The 17,379-nt window shown below is 53.0% G+C and overlaps 6 protein-coding genes; 4 read left to right on the forward strand and 2 right to left on the reverse strand.

Annotated features, from left to right (window-relative positions):
- Positions 1-649: 649 nt before the first annotated feature.
- RCC_02992 (related to NADPH quinone oxidoreductase homolog PIG3) lies at positions 650-1,831 on the reverse strand (the record flags this gene model as incomplete). XM_023768285.1 has 3 exons in its annotated part: positions 650-1,563; positions 1,621-1,745; positions 1,812-1,831. 3 exons carry the CDS (start codon positions 1,829-1,831, stop codon positions 650-652), a joined length of 1,059 nt encoding a protein of 352 aa, XP_023624053.1.
- A 378-nt stretch (positions 1,832-2,209) lies between these two features.
- RCC_02993 (related to LMBR1 domain protein) lies at positions 2,210-4,249 on the forward strand (the record flags this gene model as incomplete). The annotated part of the gene is made up of 1 exon (XM_023768286.1): positions 2,210-4,249. The coding sequence occupies one exon, from the start codon at positions 2,210-2,212 to the stop codon at positions 4,247-4,249; it is 2,040 nt and encodes a 679-aa protein (XP_023624054.1).
- Positions 4,250-4,825: 576 nt separating this feature from the next.
- RCC_02994 (uncharacterized protein) lies at positions 4,826-6,809 on the forward strand (the record flags this gene model as incomplete). XM_023768287.1 has 2 exons in its annotated part: positions 4,826-5,344; positions 5,445-6,809. 2 exons carry the CDS (start codon positions 4,826-4,828, stop codon positions 6,807-6,809), a joined length of 1,884 nt encoding a protein of 627 aa, XP_023624055.1.
- Positions 6,810-7,218: 409 nt separating this feature from the next.
- RCC_02995 (related to Snf1p protein kinase interacting protein (SIP3 protein)) lies at positions 7,219-11,497 on the reverse strand (the record flags this gene model as incomplete). XM_023768288.1 has 2 exons in its annotated part: positions 7,219-11,361; positions 11,429-11,497. The coding sequence occupies 2 exons, from the start codon at positions 11,495-11,497 to the stop codon at positions 7,219-7,221; spliced, it is 4,212 nt and encodes a 1,403-aa protein (XP_023624056.1).
- Positions 11,498-13,083: 1,586 nt separating this feature from the next.
- RCC_02996 (related to pectate lyase) lies at positions 13,084-14,185 on the forward strand (the record flags this gene model as incomplete). XM_023768289.1 has 3 exons in its annotated part: positions 13,084-13,737; positions 13,789-14,025; positions 14,084-14,185. The coding sequence occupies 3 exons, from the start codon at positions 13,084-13,086 to the stop codon at positions 14,183-14,185; spliced, it is 993 nt and encodes a 330-aa protein (XP_023624057.1).
- A 2,022-nt stretch (positions 14,186-16,207) lies between these two features.
- RCC_02997 (uncharacterized protein) overlaps positions 16,208-17,379 on the forward strand; it is a gene marked incomplete at both ends in the record, with an annotated part of 3,938 nt that continues 2,766 nt past the window's right edge. The window contains one exon of the mRNA XM_023768290.1: positions 16,208-17,375. Within this exon, the coding sequence (XP_023624058.1) occupies positions 16,208-17,375 (1,168 nt within the window).

The following is a 17,379-nucleotide window of genomic DNA, read 5'->3' on the forward strand; positions in this document are numbered from 1 at the left end:
GTAGTGCGCTACTAGCGGATCGTACGCGTAATCGATTAAAGCGCCGTTAAGAGTAGGGTATACGTTAACTATAGATAGCGTTACTATCTAGAATTGTTAGCTAGAGTTTATATAACACTTTTATCCGGTCCTTTAACGGACTTCCCTCTTAGTTAGTATATAATATAGCTTTCGAATTGTACTAGCGTTTGCGATTCACGATATACTTATATCGTACCTTTGCCTTTTATCGTGTAGATTAAGCTATAGCTCTTAGAGGAACATACTATTATATAATATACACTAGTTTACGATATCTCTACACCTTAGCTTACGCCTTCTTCTCTCTACGCTTTATATAGGTAAACAGAAAAGAGATAAGCAATAGGTATAAGGCAACGCCTTTAGATAAAATTATAAGAGTGTCGATATACTAACGGTAACTAGAACAAATCTTTACGATACTATTATATAGCCTAGCACTCTTGCTATATCGAAACCTTATGTATAATACGATATAATAGCGTAGGAAACGCTGCAATACTCTAACTCCGGCGCCGAGGTAAAGCTAAGAGTAGTAGTGCATTCTAAAAAGCTATTTATGGGTTGTTGCAGGGAAGTCGCTAAAAGACCACCGTACCCTAGTCCCGAATCAGTCATTGCAGAGCTTCTAAGCGACCTTAACGACGACTTTTCCGAAATGTCCTCCCGAGAACAAGTATTGAAGGGCCTCCTTTGCTTCTTCAAACTTGAAGACTCTGTCCACAACAGGGTGAATCTCATGCTTGGCATAAAATTGTGTCATCTCCTCGAAGCGTTCGCGAGGCCCGTTGAGTATACCCTTCAAGGTAACATTTCTCCTTAGGGCCAGCACATTGGTGTTGAGTCTGTCTCCCGGAGCGTCCTCCTTACCGGAGAGGTAGCCAATGCAGTCAATCAGACCCCCAAAGGCTACGCAGTCGAAGCTTTTACGCAAGGTCTGCGCTCCACCGTTTTCAAATATAATATCGGCACCTTCGTTATCGGTAAGACGCATGACTTCTTCCTGCCATTCTGGCTTTGTGCGATAGTTGATTACAAAGTCGGCGCCCAGGATCTCTTTCGCCCTCTCAAGCTTGGCGTCTGAAGATGAGGTGACAATGGTCCGTAGCCCGCTGGCCTTTGCAATCTGGAGTCCAGAGATGGCAACGCCACCCGTACCTTGAATGAGGACAGTCTCGTTCCMATTAGCTGGCTGTCCCAATAGACGCATCCCATTGATGGCCATCCAGGCTGTTACACCAGCGATGGGCAGACAGCAGGCCTCCTCGTCGGACATGTAATCGGGAACGGCGACCAGTGAGTCTGCAGGGAATGCGCGGTACTCTGTCAAGCAGCCGGGCAGCGGAAGTCCAAGACCAGACGACATGTGTGCTTCCTTGACCTGTCCCTTGAGATGAGTTTGGTTGAATATGGCCATTACACGTTGTCCTTCCTTCCACGAAGACGTGCCGGGCGAGACAATGCTGCCGCAGATGTCGGAGCAGGGCACCACATCGGCCGTTCCGCCAAGAGATTTGTGGTGGTTGTACAAGCCCATGATCACTGTGCATATATCAATCAGCGGCTGTGACGATGCCCACTGCTCTTTCCAGCTCTCACCTTCCGTATCCCGGTAATTGATGGAGACGGTATTGATCTTCACCAACACTTCGCCTTCCTTTGGCACTGGCATGGCAGCCGATTGGAGTCTTAGGTTCTCCAGACCATCTTGAGCCGTCACCCACCTAGGAAGTGGCTGTTTAGCTTTGACTGAACGGGCGGCATTGCGAATTCCAGGCTTGAGTGCTCACTGTTTGATCTCTTGGGCCATGTTGTTGGACTGTAGCTGTGGCTGTAGCTGTAGCGGTCACGATCACTGTCAATGTCACTGTCACTGCAGATGCTGTGGACGAATCTGACGGAAAACAATTCGACTTTGATTTCGATGTCTAATCACCACAGAAGACCGCCTATCACAAGCACGGCCAACGCGGCGAGTGGAGCGGAGCGTGCAACGGCGCCAAAGCCCGACGATCCGGCATCCGATCCCTGTTGGTCCGAGTCGTCGTCACAGCCCACTTCTCCAAGGTCCTCCTTATACCATACATTGCTATTGTCCAGGGCGAATTATTGAGAATACCTTATCATGATGGAGATTGGGTGAAGACGCGCCCAATCCATTCCTTCCCTTCACATCAACCACCTCGACATGGCCTCGTCCGCCGCCTCCAACGTGTTTGCGGTCACGGCCGTGCTCGCCATCGCGCTGCTGGTGCTGCTGGTCATTCGTCACTTTCTGCCCCTTCGATCGACGCCGACCTATCTGCTGCTGCCCGTCTTCCTGGCCCTCGCGCTCCCCTGCAGCATCGTTGTCCTCGTGCCCATCGATCTCGCCTCCGCCGACAGCAACGAATCCGAGCACGCCTTATGGCTGCCCGAGCGAGTTATTCTGGTGACATGGAGAATCACATACTGGCTCACGTTCCTCTTGAGCTGGTTTGTGCTGCCGCTGCTGGGCGAATACTGCGATTCGGGATACCGCGATCCCAGGAGCAGGATCATAGACTCCCTCCGTACCAATGCGCGCTATCAGCTGATGGTCTTGTCAACTGCTGTGTTGGGCCTGGTGTATTTCATCTGGGAGAATGGATTTCATGTTGCAAGCATCAAAGGGTTGATCATGGCGCTGGCTTATGCCTGGGGTCTAACCCTCGCAATTGGTTTGATGGGACATGGCCTGGTTGCTTTGCCCAGGCGGCTATTTATGAATTCAGATGTGAGCATCAGACTACGGCGATTGCAGACCAAGGCGCCGAAGATTAAGGAGAGACTGGATGAGGCTACAGAAAAGTTGGACATCTTGGAGTCTACCGTGGTGCAATTGAAGAGACACAAAGGCGGTGCAAGTCGGGAGCAGCAGGATTGGATTGATGAGCTGGCCGAAACCTCCTCCCTGCCGGACATGAGACCGGGATATCCTGCTGCTGCACTGGCCAGTAATCCTCCTGTACCGTCCGTGGTCACAGACCGATACCTTGCGGACTTGACACGGAAGCTGAAGCGTGCCCGGCATCGCAAGGCACGCTTCGATGACGAGTGGGTCAACTTGTGTCAACGAGCGCAGGACACACAAGCCATTCTAGACTCGGCGATATCAAGAAAGCTCGAGTTTGACCGGAGGCGCGACTCTTGGGTGGGGCGCTCGAGCTTCCTGACCCCTACAATGCGCTATCACCTTCACATGAACGTCATTCCTGCTCTTCGCAAATGCCTAGCCGGTATGCTTGCTGTAGGATCTATTCTCATCGTCTGGRGCGAGATCGTCAAGTCCTTTGCGCCGCAACTTTCGGTCATTGGTCTCAGTGTGGTGCATCACTCCAAGTCAAAGGCAAAGGTCAACTTCGGCGGCCAGTTGATCGCAGCTCTATGGTTACTATACATGGACRCCAGCGCACTCTACGCGATTTCTGATGTCAAGGTGTGGGGCAACAGAGCGCTCGTCAAGCGCCAAACGTACGCAGAAAGCGCAACTTGGTACAGCCTGCAAGTTGCGAAGTTGACAGTTCCACTTTCATACAATTTCATCACGATGGTGCCTCCGAATTTGTTCAAGGAAACAATGTTCTTCCGTTTCCTTGGTCAGCTTATCAACCTGACACCTCTCGGTCAAGGATTCAGCACCTTCTTCCCGATTGTCCTGCTCATCCCCGTCATTGCTACGTCGTTCAATCTGTATGGCAAAGCCAAGGGCATCTTCGGCTTTGGGATGTTGGAGGACGAGAGCGAGGAGAATCCAACAGGGTTTGGAACTGGTGGCTGGCGAGAGGGCCGGGCCCTGATCGAGCGTGAAGTGCAGGCGCGCGGCGGCGAGGACACCCTCGGTCTAGCAAGCAGAGGAGCTTCCCTCGACGTTGAGCGCGGTAGTAGCCGGACTGCTGCGGTTTCCACCCCTTCGCGCAGGACCCCAAATGGTACAACGTCCGTCTATCGAGACGAGCATGTTCGAGAAGCGAACCGGCAATTCAACTCAATCACCAATCACGAGGAGGAACAGGACGATAGCGCAAGACACTTTTACCACGACTTTGGGGAGCGTGTGAAGAACACTATTGATTCTTCTGAAGTGCTCAGGAATATCGGAAGTGCCTTCACCACGCCCAAATGGATGCAGAACGACCAGGATAGCAGTAGCTCCGCCATTTCACGATGGTTTGGAGGCAGAGCAGAGGATGGCCGGGTCCGATTATAGAAGGTAGACTATTCAATTTAGCGAGGCGCAAAGGTCGTGCCGGTTTTCCAGACTTGATCAAGTACTTTGTCAAACTACCTTAGGGTCACGGAGAGCGCCTGTCCATCTCAGAGACGGGACCGTTCCCGGTTAACAATCAGGTTGATTGCCAAAATGTTCCAGGGTATGCCACTCCGTGTGCCGATTGCAGCCGTCAACCTTCACGGTCGAGCTGCTCCATCGAAGCACTCTCCATCTCCAACTCCTTGCCCACTTTTTCTCTTTCCTGATCTTGGTATGGATGATGTCAAAATCGTGCACGGCCAATCTGCCTCCGTTCGGTTCCTTTGCATGCATTGCCCTTGCCCGCTAAATTTTTTACCGCGCTGCATCCTTCGCTGCCAGATCGAGCATGGTCTCGCTAAAGGACGCATTGTCAATGGGAGCACGGGACCATCGACCCCGCCAATACATCTATGTAGGGCAATCTACCCTATCTCTGCTGCCTAAGACAGGTATCGCACATAGTGTGTGAACACAGCCCAGCATAATATGGCAAGCTGAAGCAGAAAAGACTTTGTGCATTCTCCACCTCAAATGGCACGTCCAGGATACCACACGGACGATTATCTCAGCGACTCATCGTTCGAGGCAGGCGATGATTCCGATGGGGACTCGGCTATCCATGACTTCGCCGCAAGCTCGCGGACTGGCGACACAAACACTGGTGATCTACCAAGCATGTCGGAAGCACAATCCAAGGCGCAAGAGGCGGCCGTAGAACAACGGATGGGCGCTTCCTCTGCAGCTCAACTTTCCCAGCTGAGTTCGCCAGCTCTGTCGGCCACTTCCATGCCATGGTCGGAACCAGACGTGTCCAACTTCTTTATGGGCCCACCGGACTATGCCACAGCAATCGCGAATCAGCCTACATATGGTAGCTTCCAGCAATCGACTAATAACGCTGCACCAGCCACGGCTCAACAGCAAAGTATGAGCGATACTGTGCCACTGGAAGCTGATGAGGAAGCCGGACTCCTGACTGATACCCACAAAGACAATCGCCAACGAAGATGCCGGCCTAATTGGTGCGGTCCTTTCTCAACATGCAATACTGTACGACATCTCGAATGCCAGGACTGCTGCAGCTTGTCTTAACACCTGCACTAGTGCGATGTCTATATACCTTACGTGCTAACGTTCTTACTCTGTTTAGGTTCTCGTTATCGCAGTCATTTTGTTGGTCTCTATACTCTCGCAAGCCGTAGGCAATGGGCATAAAGGCAGGGAAGGTGATGAAACCACGCCGAAATTGCCCAAGACACCCAACAACAGYACAGGCGACGGAGAATTCCCTCCTCGGGTCACTCAACCGTACTTTCCGGACTCGCAGTGTGTTTATCAATACTACAGCGAAGCGGAACACGTCGACTTTCCCTCGCCTCGGAACTTCTCCTTCACGGAGTTACTGGGGTTCACGGAGACCTTGCCCATGTCTGAAGAGGTCGAAGGCACGGTGCACGTGCAACCTTCTACTCAGCTCGATCAGGGAGTCGACATTCGAGTAAGGATTGTTTTTGCGACCACATCGGAACTCTACGTCACGAGGTCGAACTATATCAGGGACGGCGATAATCTGGCTCTTGTGAAGCCAGATCTGCAGAGAGCATCCAACGCCTCCTATGAGAGATCATGTCTTGGCGTATTCGTTGGTATAGAAGTTCGGCCGGGCGTTGAGTYGGAGAACTGGGCCCTGTTGACTGGCAATCTGGACGTTATCGTTACGGATGGCCTATTTGACGAGATTCCTGGAACGGAGCAGCCACATTTGGATGTTAACGGCAACTCTAACTTCACCGCCATCAGTGGAAAGGGTGAGATCGCTTATTGGAGCAGCCGTAGACTGGTGATTGAGTTCGGCTCGCAAACCATTCGAGGAGCTTTTGCACTCCGTGATCTCCTTCATCTCAAGACAGTGAGCGGCGATGTCGACGTAACAGTGGATCCCAAACCAGCAGACCCGGCACATGCTGTACCTGCAGAGTTTGAAGCACTGTCTACTTCTGGCAGCATCGATATACGATTCCCATTCACAGGAGAGCAATTGCCTCCAAGACACTTTCGAACGACACTCGAGACGGTCTCCTCACCAATCCGTGGTACTTACATTTCAGGGACTGCATTCTCTGCACACTCGAAATCGGGTGATATTCAGGCGGAGTTGCTACCATATTTTATCGACCAGCAGCGTACAAGTCTCCATACTGATTCCCGGTCCGGGAAAACGTTTTTGAATCTTCTGCCTCCCTATCCCGCAGGCTCATGGTCAGGGACATCGACTGAACACAGGTCGACATCCACCAGCGGCTCCATCAACATTGTGTATCCACCGCAATGGGAAGGTGGAATTGTTGCTGAAACAATCAGTGGTGGAACATCTATCCAGGGCAAGGACGTCAGTATCATCGATGAGAGAGATGGGCCAGGTTTGAAGCGTGTCAGGGCCGAGAAGGGCTCGGGCTCTAGTCGTCTGGGCTCGAGGACGATCAGTGGGGACATCCGTGTTCAGGTTGATGATTAAAGGGAAGAGGCTGTGCCTCGTGAAACATTTTCTGTCATTGCAATTTATAGAATGTTGATGATCTCACGCATGCTCCTTGGGTCCTTCTCTCAGGGTTAGGGTTGGGGTAGTGYTCTCCAAAGCCGTTGAGGTTCAGAAGCTGCGGCATCACTTCTACACTGAACATTGACATTCAGTGCTGATATTGATATTACATCGAAAGCATATCATAACAACGACATCGGTCGACGCCGCTGTTTGGCGTTACGTAGACATCATAACTTTAGTCAACACAGCAATAATCTGCGTAACGCAAGGTGAACGGAGCTGACATCTCGTTTCCCAGGATGAGTCTCGACACATGTTCAAACGTAAACGATCTGTACGTTCGTAGTGATGGATGTCAATCAACTAGGGGGTGTCATTAATCCTAGCCCAATAACCAGCCCTGACCATCCTCACTACCAATTTGAGCCATCTCTGTTCGACAGCTTGCACAGTAGTCTCTGAAACTTTCACCGAGCTCCTGATCCAATTCGTCTTCGGACTTCGATGATCCTTCCTTCTGGTCTTTCGACCTCAGCATACCTTCGATGCGCCTGCACTTTCGCTCCTCTCCCTTGACCCACTCCTCCCACTCGGCCATAATCACATCCCTCTCAACCCGATTCACGACCCTCAGAGCGACCATCAAATCATGTCTCCTCCTCGCCATGGTCTCCCGCGCAAGCCTCAGTCTTTTCATGCCAGGAGGATCCTCGCCGATGGTTAAAGAGCTCGTGAGCGCCAGTTGCTCCCCAAACATGGTCCGACAGCTTTTTTTCACCTCCGTGGGCACACTCGTCGAAGAATTGACGTCGTGCGGAGACTTGATAAGTTCTTCAATATCCCGCAGCCAGACAGTCTTCGCCAATTGCATATCTGGACCCACGCCGATCCTGTTCATGAATCTGGCAGTTCCGCGCTCGTGCCACCATGCCATGCCGTCTCTCCAAGAGTGCCAACCATTCCACAACCCGGAGATTGCCAGGATCACAACGAGAAACATGTGCGCACTCCACAAGGCCACCACACCTTTACCCAATGCGATCAATACATCAAAGACCATGCTCACAGCCCCCAAAGCTTGCGCTAGCAGATCATTGATTACGAGTCCACTGAGGGATGGCGGGGCAGCTTGACCTGCCTTGACGGCTGCGAGCGACTTGCCCAGATGAGGTATTTGACTACCATCAATCTGCGTGGCCTGTGGTACGGTCTGCGTTCCGATTCCTCCGAAGATATCCACAGCCTTGTTGGTCTTGCTGTGACTCCCAAGCTTCGCTACCTGATCCTGTGCAACCGTGGAAAGGTCCAATGCATCGGCTTCTAGCGAGTTATAAGCCTGGCGTTCGATGAGCCGCTTGAAGTAGCCCAGCCTAGGTWCTCTGCGCCAGACTATGCTCTGGAATATGGCCAACTTGCATCGGGACTTAGCCGTGTGAGTAATCACCATCTTCGTGGTGAGGATGAACTGCGAGGCGTATGGCAGCCGGTAAGGTTGTTTCACATTCGTGACGACATAGCAGAGATGATCATTGAAGATGTCAACAGTCTGGACATCGGCTGCGGGTGGAGTTACTTCGGTAGATTGGGCTTGGTTAGAAAAGGTTCTCATCCACTGCCCTCCGGGTGCAGACTTTGTCCATGGAGTTTGGACGATGACGGTGGACCATCGGTTGCAATAGAGCAGCTGGAAGACTGCACTCTTATCTCCAAACATGACATGGAAGAGGGCTTTTGCGCTGACACTGAAGTCACGAGCGATATTCGCTCGCATGCCTTGTGGGGCATAACGTACTGGCTGAGCGGGCAGTTTGAATCGTTGAATCTCTCTACCCGTACGCGCAGTCTCACCGTAAAGGTTACCGTCGATGCGAAGGCTGGCTTTGATGTTGCGTTCTCGTCTTCGTTGTGGAGTGCTTGGGTCACCGTGCCCGGGCTGATCATGATCACGTGTCACTTCCTCCCAACTGTCGACACTCGAACTTCGGTGAGGTTCCTCGACCTCCATCTTGATCAGTGTGTTGATTAGGTCTTCAAGCGGCGCAGKGCTTTCGGCCTCTGCATTACGGATCAGGAGATTGAGTCGCCGCTGCAACAGTCTCAGAGGCTCCAAGAAGACCTTGATAGTAGTCCTTCGAACGTCATCCACAAGTGCTTTGTCTTCCGCGACATGCAAGTAGAGGAAGTCACAATCACGGCCAGGCGCCGCCGTCACCTCGCTTATTGAACTCAAGCTCACACCCGTGATCAGTACAAGACCAAGGTGGTTGGAGAAGAAGTAAATCTCCCGCTCTGTGACATATACTCGTCCAGGAAACWCTTGCTGTTCGTTTGGATTCCAGGTCGCCCGGAACACAAGCACCACTTTCTCGCTCCTCGGGACGGCAGGAAAGAGCATGTGAAACTGGGCATTCTGTGCTTTAAGAGGTAAAGGATAGTAGCTTGGATATTCATCCGCACCATCTTCCGCAGGATATTTGGCCGAGATAGCTCCATGTCCAACACTGAGAGTCTTACGGTGACCAGGAGGAGCATCGGTCGCTTCAGAGAGAGGTGTAGACTGTTTTAATGGGTCCGTTGTATGTTCCATGACGATAGAGTCGTCCTGCGAGATAGCCGTTGCTGGTAATAAGGGACTGCTAGGCTGTGAGATGGGCTTTCTTGGCTTAAGGTCATCACCCAAGCGATTGACATAGCCCCAATTGCTGCTGCCCCATAAATTGGCTAGAATACCTGAAGGCATACCCGATCCGTCTGCACGTCCCAGACCGCCGCCTCGTTCACCACCAACAACTACAGCAGTGTGGCTCAAATTGGTGGCCGCAGGGGGGTTGACCAGCGTCGAGGGAGCAAGCGTAGTAGTTGGTATGCTAGTGGGAACTACGCCGGCGGGCAGTGTAAAATTGCGTTTCATGCTCTCGGATATGACAGGCTGAGGAGGAGAGCCCGGCCCGACAGGCAATATGTTGTGGCTCGCTGAAATCAGCGATGCTATACCTCCAGGAGTAGGTGCTTGGCTTAGCTGTGGCGAAGCAGTGGACCGTTTGTGAAGGTCCAGCTTTTGAATAATGCGCGCGGCATGATCGCGGGTTCCCTCACGGATGGTTTCTCGGACACCTTCACTATCCTTCTCTAGACTGAGCACTCGACGGGCTGGGTTGATGTCGACGCTCGCTCGGCTTGATAACCCTGCACCCTCTCGCTCGGGCAGTGCCAGTCCTGCCTCCTCGCTCCCTTGCGGTAGATGACCATCGCCCAGCTTTGCAGCGAATTCTGGTGCGTAAGGCTGGCTGATGGCGAAGGCTGGGTCGATTCCAGGCACGCCGTTGGAAGTCTCTATGCTTGCTGGGTTCTCCAAAGCCTTTCGCTTGGCCATCTCAAAGGCTGAGATCCATTCGGTCAGTTCTTGTTGTGTCTCCGCCTRTAAGATGATGCTGTTGTCCTTTGTCTTTACTTCCAAGCAGAACCGACGCTCCTCTTGGAATGCGGGTCGAACGCTGCACAGCAGAACACCCGTCCGCTCACTCTCTTCCACACCTCCTGATCTCATGCCTTGAACAAGCCAGCCGAAAATTCCATGCTTGACGAAGAACCAGCGGCGGGACCATACCGTTCGGGCAGGCTTGCCGGTGACTGTGCGGAGAAGCAGCCATCCTTGCTTTTCGGATCTTTCCTGCGTAGCTTTACCGGTACCCACGGCTGAAGTCGCRCCAGTGCCCAGATAAGGCACGGTGGATGCAGCGTAGTCCTCGAGCTCTCGCGACGGCCTGAACATGTTCTCTGCAGTGTCCTCAATTTGACGCCTCGCTGCCAGCAGCTCTCTCTTGAAGGCGCGCTCCGAGTTCTCCATCTCCCTGCTCCAGCCTCTCACGCGTTCCATCTCGCCACTCCACTTGGTGAAGGTCGCCGCACTGGCCTCACGCGAGGCACGCATCTCTTTCCACTGCTCGGAGAAGATTCTGACGAGAAGGCGATCCAAGGACGCACGCAATTGGGGAGCTTGAACCGCGAAATCCATGCTGCATTTCAGGTATGCCTTGCGGGCGCCGTGCAGTTGAAATGCATCCTCTCGAAGCGAGGACGACTCCTTGGTCTTGCTCTGGGCTAGATAGCGGGAAATGGTAGCATCGAAGCTCTTCTGCGCGCCGTCCAATGCGCGGCGAGCATCCTTGAAGGCACGTAGGTCATTGTTCAGAAAGCTCTTGATGGGGTCGACAACGGCACTGTCATAGCGCTTCGCCCCCCGCAACGTGCTCTGCCAAAAATCTCGTGTGCCCTCACCATATCTTCGCATGGCAAGCAAGGTGTAGTCGTGGTCCAGCACGGCCTCGCTGATCTGGGCTGGCGGCGTGGACTGGCTCAGGAAGGCGTTGACAGTTGCCTCGAGGGCTGCCACGTCGGCCACCAGACGCGCCRCCGCCTTGACATATCCCTCCAGCCACCGCTCGACGGCATCGATGTTGTCGGAAAAGTGCAGTGAAGTGGCGCGGAATGTGGGCGAGTCGAGCGCGGCTTCCTTGAGACCTACCTGCGTGCGGGCGGCATGTTAGCCACGGTTCGTTATCATCTTCATGCTGCAGTTTGCATTGCCATACGGGGATGAGATTGAGCGCGGGCTCCACTGGCTTCAGCGCTTGTTCGGCCTGGGCCTGCGTTTCAGCCATGATTAATACAAAGCGTGCATGTTTTGCTATAGCACGCGTGCATTCAACTGCAAAGTGTAGGAGAGGATTGAGCGACGTCAGAAGCAGCCATGTGAGCTTGGTTCCTGGCTAAATTCGTCCGACATAAAAGTATAAACTGCATAAACTCCCGTCCCCTCGACTTCACCTACACTTCCTTCTCATCACTTGAACTCGTCGCCAGCAACGAGCAACGACATTCAGATCATGCAGAACCACGTTCTAATCCTCTGATTCAAGGAGAGCAAGTCACACTCCACTATCGGCATCTCAACGCAGAAGTGACCCGGCTTTGGTCTCCGCAAATCTGCCATGCTCTGCCACAGTCACACCTCTCCTAGCGCCGTGGWGAATTCACGTTTCAAATAGCCGAGGACGACGATGCACTCCTTACTCCTTGCTTGTACCTCCTAGCGACATGATCGATCGGAACTCCGGCAGACAGTAGACTGCAGTTGTCAAGTTTCAATCACCAAACCATGTGGGACCCATGATCACCCATCATCTGAGCGGGAGTTGCGGGCCGCAGGAAGACGATGCAGTATTCCCAATCAGTCTCAATAGCGTGTCACGTTTTCCACCAATGCATTCAACAAAACGGAAAGTCGACCAATTACATTATCTCTCGATTGTCAATTTCAAATTTCAAGACCCGAGAGATTGTGCAGGCCATTGATATCTTCGGCCTGCCTTTGCTCAATGCAAGCGAAGAACGGAAGGTCAAAAGCGGCCCGAATGGCTGTTTTCATCGGCTGGCCGGTCGACTTTGGCAGACCACTATGCGCACTGAGTGCACTCCTTTGGCATGGAAGCAGATTTTCTCAAGCAAAAGGTATGTAAACTGGCTTTGCAGGCGCTTCTATCTGACTGGTGCGCGGACTGCCTTTTGGCAAGAGCCAATGCCGAGACCTGCTTGGTCTAGAACTTGATGGAAGATCTATTATACTCGAACTTTGGTCAGGATGCAGCAGTACAGCCGGTCCCCTCTTCAATGTCATAAGCATGGCTCCATTATTGGGTACAGACTGGTAACAGGAACGCCAGGACCGAGATAATTGTATGACAAGCTTTCGAACAATCGAAGAACCAGAAGGAGAACATGTTGCATCTGCATGGCCTGCAAACGTCGTCGTCACTCGTCCGTGGACTATAAGCGAATTTTAATCTACCCAACACGGCCGCGCAGCCCATTTGCAGCTTGGTCTACTGCCACTTTATCTCGGCTCCAACAGACAAGCTTCTACTCGATGGTTTCAAGCTGTGAGCCGCCCTTCCATGGAAACAAGTTCATGCCGTGCGACAGAATCGGACAGATAGCAAAGAGCTAGGCCAATGCGATGTGGGGCTGAATGAATCTGTCAGTTTCATAATGAGAGTCGCAAGTTGCAAGGCAATTTGATCTATAAAATGGTAGTGCACCCATCAGTTATGCCATCCTTTCTACCACCARGTTACCAAGCTCTCGACTTTCCTTTCATCACAATCGTTACCTTACTCAGCGACTGGTCGCTTCACATTCCTTCATTACATCCCATTATACAGCCTTGACAGCAATCAGCGCATYCAAAATGCAGTACATCGCCGTCGCTCTCGCGGCACTTGCCATTGGTGCCGAAGCCTCTCCAGCCCGTCATCGCCCGGAAGGCCTCGCCGCCCACGCTGCAGGCTCTGGAGTCTTTCCAACAGGAGCGTTCCCTACCGGAGTGTTCCCCACTGGAGCGTTCCCCACTGGGGCCAGCGTTGTCTCCGCTGCACCTACCGGCTGGTCCCCCCGCGACAGGAGATCTTCCAGCAGCAAGAAGTCGAAGACCTCTTCCAAGACGTCGTCGACAGCCACCGCCACGACAACTTCTGCTCCTTCCAAAGCTGCTGCTGCCCCCGGAGGCGGCCTTCCAGCATCGTCTGGTTCCTCTGCCTTCTCTGCCGTCCAGACCATTGCTGCCGGCGAGTCCTTTGATGGAGGTATGGTCATGTTCGATCGTGGTGTTTCATGCACTGGCCAGTCAGAAGGTGGTGATGGAGACGCCGTCTTCGAGATCGAGGATGGTGGCTCGCTGTCCAACGTCATAATCGGCCCCAACCAGATTGAGGGCGTCCACTGCTTTGGGTCTTGCACGCTCACCAATGTCTGGTGGTCTGCGGTCTGTGAGGACGCATTCACCATCAAGGAACAAGACGCTGGTGCTACCACCAACATCATCGGAGGAGGTGCATTCGGCGCTGTAAGTCTGCCCTTACTACCGTGAGATTACAAGTACTGATTCCATGCACAGGAAGACAAAGTGCTTCAGCACAACGGTGCAGGCACCATGTCGGTCAGCGGCTTCACCGTCGACGGGTTCGGCAAGCTATACCGCGCTTGCGGCAACTGCAAGTCCAGCTATGAGAGACATGTCATCTTCGACAACATCAGCGCCACGGATGGCAAGGCTTTGGCCGGTATCAACCCCAACTTCGGCGACACGGCTACCTTTACCAACATTGTCGCTTCTGACGTTGATGACATCTGTGTAAGTCTTGCATCGCAACTGGGATCTGGTCGATCCAGCGACTAATGTCTCGTTATAGGTGTCATACCAKGGCACCACGCCTGGAAACGAGCCCAAAAAGCTGGGCTCCGGTCCTTCRGATGCTTGCATCTACTCGGACTCAGACATTAGCTCTAACTAGAAGATTCTCATGAGCGGCAGGAGAGCAATGAGCGGCCTTGTCCAAGCATAGGCGCTCTTCAGGCAGCTCGATGCGACATCTGTGTTGAGTGCTCATAGCTCTGGCGATTACATAGCTTAGAACCACGAAAAATGAATCTGGCATTCCTTGATTGAGCCTTTGAACTGCGAAATTGGTGTTGCCTTTCCGGGAGACTTGGCGCAAACTGCTTTCGTTCTGTGGTTACGTCGTGACAATGCTCAGTTTAAGGCGATGAATGGCGGTGCATTGATTGTTTCCTCTTTCGAGATCATCCTGCGGTTACAATCCAGATGGAAATTTGCTCACCCAACAATGGCTGCCTCGAGATCAGCGCTGAACCAAGATCACATATATGATCTCTCAGGCACGAGTCACGACCAGTAGCGGACGGAGGGAAACCAACCCACAAAGCTTACGTCAACTATGGTGCTAGCAACGCGCAKCTCGGAGATGTGCCACTGGACATGACAAGGTTGAGGGTGGAATCTCCACACGTCCGAATCTGGCACAACAATGTTGTGGCGGTGCGATCGACTTTTGCGTTGTGATGTTGCCTAGGTAGATGTATCAACAGGGCATGTTGGCGATAGGATGTGCCAAGATGCTGATGTTCCAGGACAACTATGCAAAATCGTCGCCATGCTCATCTGCAGGATGATCTTTGGCAACAACATCATCAGGATGTCCTAGACGTCAGAAGGCCAAAGGACCAGAGAGAGTTTTTGCCCTGTGCGAACGAAAGGGGATACTTCATTAGTGCTACCTTACCATTGGGGTGCCGGCTCTGGTGTCGGGATTCACCGGCAGCACGGGAGCTCGGCGTGTACCGCGCCGGACCCGAAGCTCAAGTCTATCAAGATTGTTCTTCCTACTCTGCCTCTTCCGGCTATAATCTTCGCGTTTAGAGGCAAGTCCAAACGTTCGATACTCCTGGTTCGCGCGGGAGATTGGTGTGGATCCTTCAACCCGAATTCTCTCGCGAAATTCTCACTGACATGCTGTGTGTAGAGACGGTGAGCAAGTCGCGAAGAATCCTGCTCGAGCGTGGTTCTTGCCGGCCAGACAGCTCATGAGAACAAGACTTCACACGATAGTCAAAACATGTCCGTTGGAATGGTACTTTTATGCCAGCTGAAGCGGTGCCACCTATAACCTCTGCCAATGAAAGCCCACCGGACTGTTCTCCGGTTGCTATTGCATTAGGCCTTGGACARCGGTCGCTTATGGACACAGCAACAAATCTACTGGAGGAAGGGGCTAGATCTACCACACGTTGGCGGATTTTGCCGCGCGCACATGGGGCGAAGCCCACCGTCCACTGTTAAGATGTGGCCAATTTGATGGAATGCTCCCAGGCAAGCAGTCAATACGAACTTTGGACTGATACTACGCCAGGAATGATGGTCTGGCAACTGGATTTGTGAGGTCTCCAGACGCCACGGATTTACAACGAGATGATGTGCTTGCTCTTCGGCATTTCGATAGCCTCTTGACTAGGCACTACTACCGATCTTGAGTTCAAGCACGGTGTGTCAAATGCTTAGTCCTTCCCGGATTGACATCCGCAGTTCCACATCGAGCCGCGCTGCTTCCCGCAAGCAGCGAGCACATTAAACATCCCTGTTATGGTTCGGCCCCATGGAACTATCGACCACATGTGGGTAGCAGTGTTTGCGGGCACGACACGACCGGACGCTCAGGTTCAATTGTGGCGCCGCATACACGCCTCCTAACTTCTCGGATTGCAGTTCTACGCTACATTCTAGGCCTTCGATCCCAAGCGACAGACTCCAAGCTACGTTAGCGGCGTCGAAGAGAAGGGGTGTAGGCAGCATGGCCATCACATATATATGCCCTGCTTCATCCACGTTGTTGAAGGCACCAGGACCATCACTCACTTTCGGCCTCGTCACTCGTTCAATCACCACGCTCGTTGACTCTTTGCGATTCCCGCAAATCACACTCTTTATTGATTGATTGAACGTCTGCACGACCACCAAGATGCGTATCTCTGTCGTCACCTTCGCGGCCCTGGCTGCTGCCAGCCCAATCATGCAGCTGCGTGATGCCCCTGCCGACTCGGCTCCGGCATACTACCCTGGTGAATCTACACCATCCAAGTCTTCTTACTCGAGCGAGCCCAGCAAGGGCTCTGAGGGCGGAAACTCTGGCAACGGCGGCTCAAACACCGCTCCTTCTGCCTCTCCTGCAGCGACGGAGGAGAAGGGCAACGGATCCGATGACAACAACGGCGGAGAAGAGCCTGCCTCTACCACTCCTTCCGGTTCTGGAAGCTCAACCCCGTCCGACACTTCTGTCAGCACCCCAGATCTCCCAACGCAGAACATCCCGGTTCCCGCTGGAGGTCTCCCAGTTGGGGGAAGCGTTGGATTGCCCTCAGCAAACATTCCCGACGCCAGCTTGCCGCTCGGCAGCATTGGTACTCCCCTTGGATCCGGTGGCGTGAAGAACCCACTGCCCTTGAGCACATCTATCAGCACCCCGGACATTGGGTCTGGTATCGTCCCCAAATTGCCTTCTACTGGATCTCCCTTCGGTAATGGCCCATCTTTCGAATTACCTGGCGCGAACTTGCCAGGTTCTTTGCCTTCTGTTGGCTCTAACCTCCCTTCTCTTGGTGCCGATGCCGGAATCCCATCTCTCGACATTCCAGGTGGCAAACTCCCAGGCTCCTTGCCTTCTGTTGGGTCAAACTTACCCTCCGTCGGTTCAAACTTGCCCAACATTGGCGGAGATTTGAGCTCCGGTGTTAAACCAAGCACTGGATCTGGCCTTGATTTGAATGCAGGTGCTGGCGGCAAGCTTGATGGATCTCCACTCCCGTCAGGGTCGTCGAGCATTCCTGGCCTGGATCTCGGCTCAAGTGCGGGAGGCTCTGCGGGTCTGCCCAACATTGGATCGAGTGTCGGAGGCAGCGCGGGCCTTCCTTCAGTCAGTGGATCTGTCGGCGATGTTGATGGCGATCTTAAGGGCAAGCTTCCCGGGCTGAACTCCAACAACAACGCCGGTGTCGACGGTGCTCTTAAAGGAAACTTTCCTTCAGTCGATGGAATGCTTAGCGGCAACGCAGGCTCCGGTCTGCCTTCCGTTGATGGTGCTCTCAAAGGAAGCTTCCCCTCCGTCGATGGAATGGTCAGCGGCAACGCAGGCTC

The sequence above is a fragment of the Ramularia collo-cygni genome, assembly GCF_900074925.1.
Source record: "Ramularia collo-cygni strain URUG2 genome assembly, contig: RCC_scaffold03, whole genome shotgun sequence".
Lineage (NCBI taxonomy): Eukaryota > Fungi > Ascomycota > Dothideomycetes > Mycosphaerellales > Mycosphaerellaceae > Ramularia > Ramularia collo-cygni.